The 17207-nt window shown below is 38.9% G+C and overlaps 1 protein-coding gene across 3 annotated transcripts in view; it reads left to right on the plus strand.

Annotated features, from left to right (window-relative positions):
- Positions 1-17207, plus strand: part of TENM1 (teneurin transmembrane protein 1) — a 235949-nt gene that overhangs the window by 105580 nt on the left and 113162 nt on the right. For all 3 annotated transcript variants that reach the window (XM_034063828.1, XM_005148358.2, XM_013128841.2), the window contains 6 exons: positions 2336-2488; positions 7610-7809; positions 9095-9305; positions 12303-12404; positions 13424-13618; positions 16904-17104. In XM_034063828.1, coding sequence (XP_033919719.1) covers positions 2336-2488; positions 7610-7809; positions 9095-9305; positions 12303-12404; positions 13424-13618; positions 16904-17104 — 1062 coding nt within the window. The remainder of the gene's footprint in view (positions 1-2335; positions 2489-7609; positions 7810-9094; positions 9306-12302; positions 12405-13423; positions 13619-16903; positions 17105-17207) is intronic.

Here is a 17207-nt window from a genome sequence, read left to right on the forward strand (position 1 = left end):
TGGTGTTTCTCAGGGTGAAAACTTGACTGTCAAACATGTATAGTTTTGCCAGCTTGCCAAGTTTGGCTTGAAGTATAAAAACAACAGCTCTTACCTAGCCCAAAGGAAGACAAAGTAAGCAGATTGTTTGAATTGGTGTACATGGATGACTAAGTGCACCATGAGTGCAATCTGGAAAAAGGTGTGTCACATATTTAGTCCTTGCTTTGTGATGTACCCTCTGCAGCATGTACAAATGCTGACTTAGGAAAGAAATAATAGCAACAGCTGAAATAGCGTAAGAAGAAAGCGCCTAGATTACACTTGTGATTTAATAACCACTAAAAGCTTATTGATGTGTGCAGTTATGCTTTGCTTCTAGTGTTGATGTTTCAAGTACTGATATAATTATTTGCATTATATAAATGAAAGTTGTATTCATTAGTTATCAGTCCCATTGAACTTTGTTCCTTTTTGCTGTTATTAACTCTTTAAATAATAGTAATGTCCAGAGGCTCAAGCCAGCAGCAAGAGCAGCCTGCCCTAGAGGTGTCAAGGCATGTTGATTTTTGTTGTACTTTCTGTACATAGATGTAATTTGTCTTGCATTAATAAGCTCTAAAGTCAGAACATATATCTGCGCAATGTGACTGCAAGACCCTTTTCAAATCATTAGCCTTGGTGATTTCAAGTCTATAGAATAGGAAGCAATCCAGGCAAGTCTCTGGCTTGAGATCTCACCATTAACACTGGAGTAAGCTACTAATATCTCTTCTGGGGAGTGGGAATTTTACTGTCCAGTAGTGTTTCCAGAGCCCAGATCTGATGGTGAGGCAGTGGTTTGAGAATTCAGTAAATTTGGCTCTCTTCTCCTGTTGCCAGTATATAAAATACAAGCATGTCATAAATACTGTCACTTCACCAGTTATATAGAATAGTTCTCATTTAGTTGGCTTGGATCATGTGTCTGAGGCTGGGTAATCCAGGAGTGCACAGATCTGGAATTAATGATTTGTAGGTTGGCAGCTTCACATTCCCACGGTAGTTTTGGCAAACCTTTGCCAGGAACCCACATAAGGCATGTGGTTTTGCTTTATAATTTAACTTTTCAGCATATAAGAGAAGCTTGTGAGCAAACACATAGAAAATAGATAATATGCTTGATTTCCTGGTTTTACTCAGATTTTTTTCCCTTAAAGTAGGTGTGAAAGGGAACAGTGCACTTTCTAAATGGAAGACCCATTCCAGATCACACTTACTTCTCCTGAGAGTCTCTGCAGTTCCTATGCGATTCAGAAAGAGCAAATATATTGCCTTTTAGGCTCCCACTGTGGGCAGATCCTACTCAGTGCAAATTGCTGCATGTGGCTAAAGAGCCTGCTTAGGTTTTGCTCTTTATGTGACAATTGCAGCTCCCCTGTGGCGGCCGTGCTCAGTCGATATTTTAGTGGGTCATCAGTTACTCCCTGCTGAGTTACTTCCATGCTAAAGTAACCTCTTCTTTGGAAGAATTTGCCCTCTGCATAAGACCTAGGTAATTGTCTAAAATGACTACAGTACTATCATATTATACTCAAAATAAGATCCCCTGTTGCTGTCTTTCTCCTACCATCTGAGGCACCGTAGTGCCGTAGATCAGAAACAACAGAAAGGAAAGCAGAAATAGTGACTGGCTGTGCAGGCAAAGTGGAGTAGGCAGCCTCCATGTATGTTAATCAGGATAGTTTATAACTTCATAAAAGGATTAATTTCTATTTCTGAGTGTGTACATAAATAACAACTATATTTCTGTTAATGTATGTTTTACACTAATTGCATATATTTTAGATCTAGAGCCAGTTTTTCATCTGCAGTGTAATTCTGGAATAGATCTATGGAATCCTTGTTTTTACCAATGTTTAACCTAAATGAAAAGGTTTGGGAATGCAGGGGGCACAGTTTTACTTAGAACTGGTTGGAAAAGTGGGAAGTTTTACCTGGTGCCAGTGGTTTAATCAGCAAACCCTGAGCTCTTTGACAACTAAAATCTGAGGGACATTGATGTAACATTAGAATCTGCCACAGAATATTAAATTCATTCAACTGTTACCCTTTTAATTGCAAGTATTTCCATTAATTGCTGTAGAAATTCATCACCCTGACCTGGCTGAGCTCCAAAAGAAAGTGTGGAAACTAATTAAGCATTGAGTTTTAAGGTAAAATAGTAAATTGCTCATTAGACCCCTTGAAATTCTGATTTATTACCAACAGGATGAAGTAGTACTTGACTTTACAGAAACTGGGTCATAGCATTCCTTAGTCTGACTGAAGATGCTGTAGCTTAGACATCAATTAATTGGTCTTCATTTTTTTGCAGCAGTACACTTGTTTGGTTTAACCTGGCAACTACAGCCTGTTGAAGGGCAGCTGTATGAAAATGGAGTTAGTAAAGGAAATAAAGGAACAGAATCCATGGATACTACTTACTCACCAATTGGAGGAAAAGTTTCTGATAAAACAGAAAAGAAAGGTATGTGTGCATGAGAAGACAGATTATGATATGTAAATATTACTACTGTTCAGATTCTGTATTTGTTAGTTCAAAAGCATTTTGGGTTCAGGTTTTATCTTCTCTGTTGGGGTTTTAAAATGGGTATGAAAAGCCTGTAACCAGCTCGGTTCCTTTAGCAGAACTCTCACTGAAATTAGCAACCAACCCAAGCCATTAGGGAGGTAATGTTCAATAGCAAAATAATCACCCTTCTTTTCTGAGAGGAGATTAGAGCTTTTGGCTTCTGTCATAAGACAGTGGAGGTCTCTTTGTCTTGTTCCCATTTGTGCAGAGGGCTTGATGCCGTGCCTGTCATGCTGACCAAAGTCAATCTTAGGCAAAGTGAAACCCCTTGTACTGACAAGTCAGAAGATGCAGAAGGGGAGAAATCTTGATGCCTTTAAAGGCATCTAGTTCTTGAAGGCGTAAGCTAAAATACAGCATCCTGTCACATCCTGGCTGAAGTAGTCATAGTGAATCAGCTCACAGGAATCTACTGAGGTCTCACAGAGTGTCTGAGCCAGTCTGGCAGCTCCATGCTGCCGGAGGAACAGTTCTGCTCTGCCCCTATGCTCTCCCTGTGTCCTTCTGGCATCCCCCTGCCCGCTGCAGGGATTGTCTCATATACAACCAAGACACATTAGTTCACTATGGCAGCAGAAAATGGCTTCATTAAAAAGCCTTCTGCCATGGAAGTGACTGAACCAGCTCTTCTGAAGGGGCAGAGAAGTACCAGAGCTGATACAGGGAAGGAGTGGTCTGTGTAGCCAGGAGTGTGAAACAGAAGGACTGTCTCTGAGATACACAATTCCGTTTCCTCAAGCCCTCTCATTTAATGCTGTTAGATCACCTACTCCAGTATTAGTTACAAGCTCTAGCCTGTGCTTCCCATTGATCACCACAGTGATGCTTTCTGACTGTGAGAAGCAGGTGGCCCTCCCATTTCTTTTTATGATACTCAGAAAAAGTGGATAAATCAGGTTAGATCAGAGAAAAGTGAATGGGAGTAGAATAAGAGCCCTAGTGTTTCCAGTTGTTAGGAGGAAGGTAAAATTGTACTGAGTGCTCTGCAACAATAGATTTCCAGAGCTTTCAGATTTTACGGCAGAGCAGTGATCTGGTTTTGTGTATGCCAGGTAAGATCTGTGCCTGTACACATGAGACAGTGTAGAATATTGTCATACTGATCCCTCCAAAAGTAAGATTACATCTCACACCAGTAGTCCTACAAATCGACGTGGCACAAATGGATAGAGATCATATTAAATAAATGAGCAATAGAAATATATGAAGGAGGCAATGTAGTTACCTGTTATTTTGCCCCTTAGAATGTATTGGTGGTGAATTACAGTAAATGTTTTATACACTTTTGTATTTTTGTCCTGGTGCATCATGGAAAATGTCTCAAATGGTTCTCTCAACTGCATTAAATCATTTTGTCAGTACATTACAGATTTAATAAAAGCTCTTCCAAAGCATTTGGCTTCCAAAGGAGGATGTGCAGGCAAAACATCAAAAGTCTTAAACATTAGATGCCTGAAAACAGGGGAAAGAATGAGTGTGTCAATAGAGAATCGATGTTGCAGGTAAAAACCCAACAAACCCCAGGCAGTAACATTATCTTTGTGTAGCTACCCAATTCTCCCACAATACTAAAGCACAGAGGGTTGTGATAGCAGAGACAGTAGCAGGAACAGTTCATTGAGAGCTTATCCAGCAGTTTCAGAGGTCAGTAATGAATATAGCTATTCTGCTGTCCCACTTGTCCCCTTTCATCTTTTGGGGGTAACCTGGAACCCAGTGTGTATGCTAATAAGGAATATACACTTGAAAAAGACACAAGGAAAGTCATGTGGACTCGGTACCAGGCATTAGTACATGTATAGTCTGGCAGTAGCTACTTTTTGCTGGCTTTATTTCTTTACATCACTTTTAATATGTATCAGTAATTTTATACCCAGAGCTTGTAACAAATTCTCCATGCACATGTGGTGGGAAGGACGATTTGTAAACAGGCAACTCTTTTCACTATAGAAGGATACAATGGAAAGATTGTATGGGATGGCCTCTGATGGGATTTCACAGGGATAAATAACTACTGTCAGATATTGTGACCTCCTATTTCCCCAACTCAATAGAGCAGCGCGGAATGTTTTTCTAGACTTTGAAAGCATATATTTTAACTAATCCTTTAATTAAAATCAAGTTTACAAACCAGCAAGTCAGATTTCTTTAAGAACTCACTTTATAACATGCTGACCCACGGCTATGAGTTAACATTTTAATATGTAGTAATGTGATTAAAACCTCAGACATCCAATTGATGCTGGTATTTACCAGGGGAGTACAAGGAGATTGATTGTTTCAGGATCAGTAATAATCAGCGTATGGGTACTTTCTTGTGAAGATAATTGGCACCACGCTGCTCAGAGTTTTACTTTCTTGAAGCCAAGAGAAACCTGTGATTAGGAATTTATCTTCTGGTTTAGACTTCCAAGGAAAGTGTGCTTAGAAAGCATAGGGAAGAATTAATACTAGTTGGTGAGTCTGGGACCTGTACAAGAAATGGAATATAGATAATTGAATTTTGTTTTTCATAAGGAAGATGTTGTTATGAGAAAAATGGACTTTTTCAAGAAAGAGCAGGGAAGTACATGAGGATAGGCTCTCAGTAGTGTTATCTTCAGATGCCTTTTTTGTACAGCCAAATACCTGCTTGGTTCAGTAAGGCACAGAACCAGAGCTGAGTTCTTTTACTATAAAGAACAGTGGCTCAATGGATATGAAAACGTGTCCTTCAGACATGGCTCTTACAGTAGTCCTTCCATGCCATGGGGTTGTCTGAAAAAAATATACTGTTTGAAAGGTAGATAAGCTGCAACTGCATATTTTCAGTAGGCAGTAGATAATGTATGTATTTTCATGTTGCCATTGTGAACAGCAGCATGCACTTCTTTCCTGTGTAATGAGAAGTAAATCTAAGTGCATCTGTTTTTTTAAAGCTTACCTAAGATTATTGCTAAAACACAGGAATTTTCAGCCAAATATGGAAAAATTGAGAGATGTTGGTTTGAGACTAGCAACGCTAACGTGGTATTCCATATAATTTGATAACATCAATTAGTGGAAATACTTCCTGACTAAAGACAGAATGCTTTTTATTTTCAACCAAGGAACAGGCCTCTCACTTCAACAAACTAAGCAGCAGTTACTACATTTTAAAGGACTTGAACACGAACCAATAATGCCATTAACTTCAAAAATGATACTGTATCCTTGACTTTTTACTTAGTGCTGTACCCTCTTGTAATTGAATCACATTAATTACCATGTGTCAATATCACCAAAAAGTTCCTTAGTGTTTTACTTAACCCAGGGTAATTGCTTGCAAAGAATCATTAAGATTTAATATCTCTAGAGTACTGGAAATAGGGGAAAAGGTTTTTAAATGTACATCAGCCAAGTAGGATCATATGGGGTGCGGTGGGAAGGGACCCACTTCTGTTGCCTGACATTAATTCTCTTTTCAATAATCAGCATTAAAAGCATTAAAGATTTTTTTTCCATGAAGCTGCTTGGACAGAAGTAGTCTCACCTTGAACATCAATAAAGCAGCAATTTTGGGATATTTTAACTCATAAAGTAACAAATGCATTTTTAGAGTATTAGATTGCAAGTTCTGTGCTCTAAAAATAGATGCTTTATGTGATAAGGTGTTAAAAGTCAGCTCCTAGTTCTTGCTGTAGCTTTGGTGACACAAAGCAGCTGTAAAGCTGGAAGATCCAGTACCCTGAGAATTGCTCCTGCCCTGTAAATTAAATCTCTATTCATTAAGAATGCTAAGTACTTCCTACGCTAGTTAAAGCCTATGGAAGATCCCACTGAGGATCTTTGTTATTAATACATTCAGGAAAAAGCTGGCCCTAGCTTTGCTACTGCTGTTCTCATTTCCAATGGCAATTTATAGAATATCCTGTACATTATGTTGCATTAGATACTTATATGCATTATTGTAAAAGGTGAGGCTCCAGTCACTTAGATTGCTGCTCTATATCCTTCACTGTGATATTGGAATGAAATGAAATGTAAATGGATATGGCTGCTGAATTCAATCATCTTCTCTTAGCTCTTCCTCCAATGCAGCATACTACCCTGCTTCTTTTTCTAGTAGAGAGAAAGCATGGAAATGCAAGTTAGAATTTTGCAAAACTGACAGTGGAATTAGCTCAGATGTTAGCAGGATGTGGCCTGTGATTTGCAGCATGTCACGATGCTGATCACAGGACAGGCATTAAAATACACAAAGATGTTAATACAAGCCGGTAATACAAGCCAGCAAAATGAGCCAGCTCAGATTTAGTTTGGCAAAGTCTTTTTTATGCATTCCATTTCCCTTTCTATTTCAGCTCTCATATCTATGTGTGAAGTTACATACTGTAGATGTCTGCAAATTTATTGTTAGTCATTATGAAATTATGCCAGTTTCCTCTTTAGCTTGCCTGTCCCTGTCCTCATGCCCCGTTACACTTTCCTGCAGACAGACCAAGCCAAAACAGATGTTCTTTATTTCTGCAGGACTAGATTATTGCTACCATTATAAAATCATTAGGAATGGTGATTAATAGAAATCTAGGCTTTGGACATGGGCTCTGACCTACCGGGTTTGATGGATTTTCTATCCTTATTGGGATCCATTTGTGTAGCTTATACAATGCCCTTTCAGCAGGAGTCTGAAATAAGTGCCAGAGGAAGATCTCCTGCTGCCTTCTCTCTGTGCACTCTCAGTTGAATGGGTTATGTTTGCATAGCTGATAGGTAAAGACTGTGCTTTACGCAGCAGCACTTCTACCTTTTTGTATTCATTAAAGTGTTCCAAGATTTCCAGGGCAAAAATGCTCTGTGGTGCCTGTTGTCATAAATATTGCATGCAAGTTTATTTGTATTTTTCAGCTTGTTCAATAAAAAGTACAGTGAAATGCCCTCTGTTTAGAGTTTGGTTTTAATATATTCTGATTTATCTAAGGCACATTTATGCCTCATGACCTATTTCCTTCACCCACCATGAATATACAACTGTTTTGTTTGTTTCTGGAAAATTAGTGTTTCAGAAGGGACGGGCCATAGATACAGGAGAAGTTGAGATTGGAGCACAAGTTATGCAGACGATCCCTCCTGGCTTATTCTGGCGCTTTCAGATCACTATACATCACCCCATGTACCTGAAATTTAACATTTCACTGGCGAAGGATTCTCTGCTGGGAATTTATGGCAGAAGAAACATTCCACCTACTCACACTCAGGTAATTACAAATAACACTAATCCTGTCATGCTTACCTTTTCAGACAGCAGTGGATGTGAATGTTCAGAATACACTTTCAAAGTAGCTAAGGAGGACAGGACTGACTGTATAACTAAGGGAGACCTTAGAGCAACTTCAAGTATCTAAAAGGGCCACAAGAAAGTTGGAGAGGGACTTTTTACAAGGGCATGTAAGGACAGGACAAGGCTTTAAGCTGACAGAGGGGAGAATGAATTTAGACATTAGGAAGAAATTCTTTGCTGTGAAGATGGTGAGACACTGGCACAGGGTACCCAGAGAAGCTGTGGCTGCCCCATCCCTGTCAGTGTTCAAGGCCAGGTTGGATGGGGCTTGAAACAGCCAGCTGTAGTGGAAGGTGTCCCTGCCCGTGGTAGGAGCTTGGAACTGGATGATCTCAAAGGTCTCTTTTTACTCCTAGGGATATTGCAGAAGAAAACCTATAGATTTTTTAACTTTTTATAGTATGATCACACTCCATAAAGTGTAATATGTGGAATCACTGAAGGATCATCATGTTTAGAAGGGACTTCTGGAGATCATCTAGCCTAACCTTGGAATGTATTTACTAGAAATTTGATCTTTAAAATAAGCTCTTTTATTTGTCATTGACTTTAATTGAAGCTGGATCTTTAGTTGAGCTAAAGTTGAACTTCACTGGAAATCAGAATGCCTAGAAAAAAATGTAGAGAAATATATACATTTCCTGAATAGGGATTCATAGAAAGGTTTACATCTCCAATGCTTTGAGGTTAATTGGTCTTAAAGTTGTCAGCATCAACTTGGTTAGGTTTTAAGAACTTCCAGATACCTATTTGCATTAATAGCTTAAATAGAAATATATTTAGGGTTTGATATACAGTATTGGTATTAAGGGACAAACATTTTAAAATCTGGTATAGAACAGTAGGTTCTTTAATCTGTTCATTGCATTTGAGATGAATCCCTGAATAACATAGGCACTACAGTTTGGACATTTCTGCATTATTTGCATTTAAGGGATTTAGTATGTAGTCCAGCAAGTCTGAATTTACCCTGCCATAACAAATAGCAAGTTTTCATGGCAGATTTCTGATCGACCATAATACTTTTTATATGGAAACTGAGGCTAAATAGACTAGGTTATGCAACAGCTGTCCACATTGGTGAATACTTAGAGAGGAAATTTCTCTTAAGATCTCAACTGTTTATTCTTGTTTGAATGAGACATGCAGAGTAGATCATAAAAATTTTCTAGGTGGTTAATTTTTGCTCATTATTATTTCAGTTTGATTTTGTAAAACTGATGGATGGAAAACAGTTAATTAAACAGGAGCCAAAAACCTCAGAGGAGATTCAGCAAGCTCCGAGAAATTTGATCTTAACTTCACTGCAAGAGACAGGTTTCATCGAGTATATGGATCAGGGAGCTTGGCATATGGCATTCTACAATGATGGAAAGAAAGTGGAGCAAGTATTTGTACTAACTACAGCGATTGGTAAGAACGATTTCAATGAAACTGTTTTTCTGATTATTACACTGGAAAACTGTATTGGGAAAGAAATTCTTAACCTTGATTTTTGGCTTCTTTTAAGTATTCTCTATATAGGTTTTATTTCAGCTTAGTTTAATTAACCTCAGTGGAGCAACTTCATGTTTATGCTAGTATTAGACAAAGAGTAACATTTGTGTATTAAAGATGGATGTTATCAAATTATGAAGTTTTCATGTCTGCTAAGATTTTTATGCAATAGCTTAAATGCTTGAGTAATTTCTCCTCTATTTGTATGGAAATCATAAATCCTACAAAAATTACTCAGGCTTTAAGTTCTTCAGTTTTTACTTCTTCTCACTATTTTAGCCAGAAAAACTAAGGCAGCTTTTGTGAATTTTGTTGTGATTGGTGGATGAGTGCTGTTGTTTTGTAGATGTCTAGTTTGGAACATCAAAGGCAAATGTCCTGGTGGCATATCAAATCCCTATTGCCTTTTTAATACATTTAGGTGGGCAAAAGTTTGTAACTCTATGGTGTTAGTGAGCAGGAGTTTCTTTGCAGTTCAAATTCAGGTAAAGTGTTGTATTTATGACAGCGTCAGTTTGCTGCAAGATTTTAACCACTATGCCCTTTAGTTAACCTGTTTTACCATATGTTTGGCAAGATGTCTTTACTAGTAATGGACGTGCCATCTGCTCTTTAGAACAATTGGATACTATTTTTACTTGATGGTAAACACCTTGCAGAGCAGGACAGTATGATTCAGATAGCAAGATTTTAAAGGACTTACAGGAAAATACTTTAGAAATTGAGAGAGAATTGTAATGTCTGCTTTTGGTTTAAAAGCTCATATTTTCTTCATTCAGAAAAGCGAATCTTTTACAAGCAAGAAAAAATACCATTATTCAATGCCATATGAGGAAATGATATTCCAGCAATTTATGGAGCATCTTCACAGATGCACTATGAAGAGCATAAAACCTGGCCAAACTCCAGTCCAAATCAGAATTCAAATACCTGCCCCTTTGTTTATTTCTACTGTAAGGCAGCATTGTTTATACAGAAGGGTTTAACCAATATCTCATTGTTAAGTAGCATACTCTCTCAAAAAACAAAACCTCGAGCCCTACTCCTTATCCCCCAGACTGTGCTGGAGTCATTTGACATCTCTGGTGATGAGAAAAGAATCAAACAGGACCACAGATTGAAACACTCAGAATAGAGCGAGAGCTTGGATGCATCTCTGCTGTATGCTGTTGTCAGCTGTGTGAAGCAGTCATGCCCTCCTCTTGAGCGTCTGTTAGATAGTATTTCAAGTTTCTCAATGCTAGTTATGTACAAAATTGATTGCGCTGACACTTTAGTTAAAGCTCTGATCAGACTTTCCCTTGAAGGGGGTAATTTGCATTCAAAGTCTGGCATGCGTCTTAGTAATTTCATAGATATAATAAAGGCCAACTCAAACTGGACATCACATTGAGGGGATGTAACTTTTCAAACCATTAATTCTTCATTTCAGGTCAATGTAGAGATCATTTGCTATGTAATTCTGGAAAGCTGAGAAGACAGGCAAGTGTACACATAAAGCAAAAGAGTTTATAGTGAACAGTAACATGTAAAAATTAATGACATGCAGCATATATGTAAAAAAGCTTCTGAAAACAAGCTGGTTTTCTGACTCTGAAACAGACATCCATGTACTGCTGTGGATGTCTAATGGACAGATATATATCAAATGCCTGTTCTTTGGTATAAACCGATAGCCTGAAAAGAACTTTTTTAAATGACAAGAGGAGTTTTCCAGAGGAACTAATCCTTATCACTCTAATTGACCATAAATAAGGCCAAAATAAGCTTATTTCAGTTATTCGTATTAGTTATAGGATGCACTTATAATCCATCTATTCACAAATCACATTTGAGTTTAGAAGTATATCAGATTTTATTAACTTAAATATTCAAGTGATATGCCCTTTTTTGAGAAGTTTTTTCCTGCCAAATCACTTGCCATGGACACATATTCTTCAAAAGAATCTTGGGTTTTCTTTTCCCCCAGCAGTTTTTATTTTGTGGGGCAGGAGTCACGTTTCCCATCTTCCTGTGGCCAGAGATACTTCCCCACATCTACTGGTGCCTGTGCCCATAAAACAGTCCCAGTTCCTGCTGTTCTGTAGCCCCTTGCCCATGCTGCACAGTGCCTACATGAGCTGCAGAGACTCTCACTCCTAGTGCTGGCCTGACAGTGACCTGCTCCACGTGATGGCAGCTTAGCCTTGGATTTGCTGCATATTCTTTACATAAAACCCATATAAACCACTGGATTCCTGTAGGAAATCCATGTGTAAATTAAAACCAGCTAATCCATGTACAGATATGTGCCTGTCCCCAGATGCGTGAGGTTAAGTGGTTTACCAAAAGCTGTGTGATAAAACGTGGGCAAGTTTGAGATAGAATTGAAAGTGTTCTTTTTCCTTCAGATCTGGTTCTTAGTCATTCATTGCATGGAGTTTTGTCACTGTACAAGCTTTTTTTTCCCATCTGACTGTATAGATGTGGAAATCCTACCCTCACCCAAGGATTTCAATTCACAGAGTTCAAATGAACACCATAGAAGGCAATTTACTCTATAAACAGGTTTCAAGCAAATTACTTCAGCTATGAAAGAAAGTGTTTAAGGTGGACATTTTCCAGCAAATACTCTGGTTCTTGCAGTGCTTCTAATGGTGGTAAATTTTACATGAACACTTACTTTAAAAGCTTTTTGGTGTAATATAAATGATGCACTTGTTATCTCAAAGCTGTCAAGGCAAAATCTAATATTTGTAAGCTGCTTCAACAGGAATTTTGTTTTATGCTCCCTGTGAATGAAAATGGGCCTTTTACTGCTTCTGCACCTATTTGTATGCTGAGATGTGTCCTGCAGAGTGAGGTGAAGATGCCATTCATTTCAAATGCAACCAATTTGTATTTTTCTCTGTGCACAACTTTCTGAATAAACAGAAGTCCTGGATGACTGCTCTACTAATTGCAATGGGAATGGAGAATGCATCTCGGGGCACTGCCACTGTTTCCCAGGATTCCTTGGTCCTGATTGTGCAAAAGGTAATCTCATATTAACTGACCCACAGTGCATGACAGGGATGGTGATTATGGTGTGTGACTGCTGGGCTTGCAAAGATTCAAAGTGATTAAAGGAGATTAAATTCCTTTTTCCAGCCAGGTGGCAGACAGTACGAGCACATAGAAAGTTTCTTTATGCCATGCTTTGAGCTAAAATGCACCAACCACTTCTCTCTCCCTGACTTTCGGAGTTAATAGATTGCTCCATGCCTCTTTCCATCTGCTCTGTGATTATAAAACACATTTTTTAATAAGTGTGTTATTGTGGCATAATGTTTTCTGTTGTTTAAAACTGACAAACAGCTTCACTTTGGTGAAAACTGCAGAAGTCAAATGCTTCAGTGGTCTTAACTTGTATAGGATGTAGAAAACAAACCTGAAGCAGCTTAGAGACTGTTTTGTAGCATTGGGGCAAAAATACCCTATGCTAGAACAATTTTAAGTGAGCTTGTTTCTATCAGTATTATCCATCATCAGATCCATATGATGTCTGGAAGTTCTCATGCTTTCCAGTATTCCCTCAAATTTAGGTCTGACTTTGCTCAAAAATTGATACTGGATTGTAAAACTAAGCTTCCACATCACTGATTTAAATGCAGATCAGTAGTGGATAAAACTTCAGTGATGTTAAGTCTGCTTAGAAAAAGGAAGAAAAGGGCAGTGTCTTGATTCCATTTACAGGGACACAATCTTACTGAAAATCATAAGCAGGCATCACTGCATATTTTCTGCAGAGGTAAATTAAGGGGATGGAATTCTTTTTATCTTCTAGGATAGCCCATTTCAGGTCCAAATTAAGGGTACACTAGTACAGCAAACTGAGGAGATGATGTATTGCTGCTGCACTACCTAGCTCAGAGATTTCAGCCTGTCACAGCCTGAATCAAATGGAGGATATGGGGGATGGAGTAGAAAAGCAATTTTACAGAACAGTAGAGTCAATAAATGTTAATCTACATAAGTATGTAAATACATTAAAAAGGTCAATCTTCCTTCTTCAGATTCCTGTCCAGTGCTGTGCAGCGGAAATGGAGAATATGAGAAAGGTCACTGTGTGTGTCGAAATGGATGGAAAGGACCTGAGTGTGATGTTCCAGAAGAACAGTGCCTTGATCCAACCTGCTTTGGCCATGGTACTTGTATCATGGGCATTTGCATCTGTGTCCCTGGGTACAAAGGAGAGATTTGTGAGGAAGGTTTGTGTCATTTCCTTCTCTATACTTTGGGGGTTTGATTTTTGTTTTTAATCACCAAACCTGTTTTAAGGTAGGTAAGAACTCACATAGATGTGAGAAGCCTACTGGGAAGCTCAAAAGGACCTTTGTCAAAGAAAGTAATGTTAAGATAGAAAATTATCAAAGGTAAAGGCATTCAGGTGCAAGTGACAGTCAGTGGAAGCTGATCACATAATTTCCAAGATTCACATTTTTATTTTAAAAGGCTAAAATTATTTAACATTATCTAATGGAACTGTCTAATAATTGTAGCATGGGCAGTCCTCTGAAATACTCAGTTTCTGTTTTGGTCTGCGAGGTTTCTAATTCTCAGATGATTTCTGTTCCATTCCTCCATTGAATCTCAGTAGCAAGAGCAGAACTGGGTGGAAGTTTTTGCCTTTTAGCAAGCAGAACGTTCTCAGTCCTCCAAAAGTATCCTGGAAAACATCCAGCAAGCAAGGATTCCGTGTTTTTTTTGGTGAAGGTTGTGAGACCATCTTGATTTGTTTGTCTCCCCTTCTCTCAGGCTTCAGATACTTTTTCAGGCCTGGCATCCCCAGTCCTCCTTGCTGCCAGTAGCCTCACTCCCTAAGCACACACTGTCAGAGAGCAGGTGCAGACTTTTTTACGTGGCCAAAAGCTAAGGGTAAGGCAGTCAGATCATTTAAACAAGACATGATTGGTGGTTCTCCAAAGCAATCAAAAGATCACAATCAGCTTTTCCCTTTCTTCCTTCTGTTACATCTTAGATTTGTCTGCGTGGAACGACTGACAATATAAAGCCGAAAGAGCAGCAGTTAGTTTCAGTTTACTAGAGCATATTGTGTAATTCTGTTGTCGTATGTCATTTTTACTGTGAGCCTGTATTCAAGATACTACACCAGCATCTTCCACGGCTTGGCTAATAAGAGGGAAATTCTGAGCACAAGTAATTGTACTTTTGCTGGTTGCAGAACCTATGTGCCTCTGCCCTCATCTATCAAAAGAAGCAGTTGTTTTTTGCCTCTTAGCATTTCTGAGATAGCTCATCAGCTTTGACTGTCTTCCCCTGTGCATAGCCTCAGAAAGCAGAACTCTTCGTGCTTGCCCTGATGTGATGATTTTTCACTAGTCCTCTTAGCCTGAAGCTAGCGACAGCATACTTTGTGCTTCCTGCTGTATAGATTTTAAGTAATTCTTTTGAGTGTCACACAGAGGAGGTTCTTTATGTGGCTTGAATTCTCTAGTCAGAAAAATCTCCAGGATGGATTTGATGGATTTGACATACCTTGTACAGGTTTTTAAAGGGAGGATCAAGAGAATTCTGCTGACAGACTCAGTTGGTGGTGGTTTCAGATACAGACAAAAACAAGAAAACCCATATGGGAAGAAAGTAATACGTAGAGTCACTGAGGCTGTAATGCCAAACAAGCCTGTAGCTGGTGAGAAGCTAACTGCTGCTTTCAGTTGCTTTGTTTCTTGCCATAATGTGATCCTGCAGAATGGTTGAAAAGAATAATTGAGCTAAAGGTACTCAGTTGTTGAAGCTAAGTGTGAAAGCATTGCATCTTGAAAGTAAGAGGCATGTTTAATTGTTTTTTAAAGGTAGAATATGTAGAAATAGGGTGGATGAAGCAAACCTGTGCAACCAAGTACGATGGGGTTTTATTGTAACTGTGTGCGCATTACATGACTGTCCAGTTTACTATATTATACAACGTAACCTGTGCAGTACTGGAAGTGATTCTGTCAGGAATTCAGATTACATTATTGTTTGTAAACATGAGTTCAGTATTGTAGCAGTACTGTTAACACAGCAGACATAGCAGCAGATGTACTATCCAGGGAACACCAGTAGCTGCATGTATTCATGGCTACAGGAGTCCTTCGAATTCGTCTTGTTAGATTATCATTACTAAAGTGAATGATACTTTTTAAACCCTTTATGGAGTCACACAATGAATTTAGGATCAGCAAAATAAAGAGCTGTCTCGGGATGAGAGAAAATTGCTGAGTATTTTTGTCCAGTGCTTAGCAAGATACACATTGTCCAGAAGCACTGATTCCCCTCTATTCAGAACTACATTGTGCTGTGCAACAAGCCTGGAAGGCAGAAAAAGATACAACATAAATCTTGAAATACGATCTTGAATTGGTGGCACAGCAGCTGAAAAGATAAATCTTTTAAAAAGATTTATCCTTGGGTCAAAAGGTCCTATAAACTGGAGGCTGTTAATCTGTATGTCTGAAGTATTTAGCAGAGAGCATCTTTCCATTCCTGTAGCACAGAATACTGTTTGTTCAGTTTGCAGTTTAATTATTGAAACAGTATTTGTGCTGATACTTGAGCAATACATGCAAAACTTTCCAAGGGCCTCTTTAATGTTAGTCTGAAGCTTGTTCTAACATGAATAGGCTTTTGGCTAATTGTTTCCTGGGCTCAGACCCCACAAATCCCTTTCAACTCTGCAGTCTTCCTGCAGCCCCTGGAGAAGGCAGGCTGTGTTCTGCTTAAAATCTGTCTTGTTAAAGAAATGCTGGGGCTTTATGAAGGAATGTGTTGATTATAAAGGACTAACCAGCTGATTTAAATTCTTCTACAGCACTTCTGAATTTCTTGCTAGGAAGTTTCATCCAAATTGAGAACAAATTTAGCTCTTTGTTTGCAAACTGCTCATCAGTGCTTTATGACTTTTATGAATCTGTTCATTATCTGCAATTGCCCAGTGCATACTTTTTATGACTGTATAAGATGGGTTTTTTTACAGCAAGGATTCAGTCAGAGATTCATGACTCAGGGTTAGTAGATCGCCACTTTTCTTGTATCAAATTTTCAGCTGTAGAGATAGCTTTCCACAGGAAGATGAAAGAATATCTTTTCCCAGATACAGATAAAACACAGAGCACAAATACTCAAATGGAAACACAATGCACAATTGTAGAAGTAATTGTCTCAGTTCTTTCCCAGCTCTGCTACTGAAGCACAAGCTTCACTGACTTGGACCAGTAGGTGTCTTGGGAATCTGTGCTCTAAAAATAAGACAATATCCTTGACAAGGGAATCATGTAGATCTCTAACAGTGTACATGCTGGCTTTTTTTTTCTTGCTTTTGACTTCCACTTTTGCACATGTTAGCATAGACTTGTGTTTATTATCATCATTTCAGTGTGGGTGTTTGCATGAAAGTCACTAAATTAATCTGAACCCTGATGATGCATTTCACTAGGAAACCACTGTAAAGGTGTGAGTTTTATGCTCTAAATCGTCTATTTCCTGCTTTCCAGAGGACTGCTTGGATCCTATGTGCTCCGGCCATGGTGTGTGCGTTCAAGGGGAGTGTCACTGCTCCACAGGCTGGGGTGGTGTGAACTGTGAGACATCCCTTCCTGTGTGCCAGGAGCAGTGCTCAGGGCATGGGACATACCTCCTGGATGCGGGACTCTGCAGCTGTGAACCGCAGTGGACGGGTTCAGACTGTTCCACAGGTATGTTAGCTTTTCAATAACGCCTGTACTTTCTGTTTGAGACATGAAAGTAGTTGCTATTCCTGTGCTAGTATGGATTTCTGAAACAACATGGGGTGAACCA

The sequence above is a fragment of the Melopsittacus undulatus genome, chromosome 6 (assembly GCF_012275295.1).
Source record: "Melopsittacus undulatus isolate bMelUnd1 chromosome 6, bMelUnd1.mat.Z, whole genome shotgun sequence".
In the NCBI taxonomy this organism is placed as follows: Eukaryota; Metazoa; Chordata; class Aves; order Psittaciformes; family Psittaculidae; genus Melopsittacus; species Melopsittacus undulatus.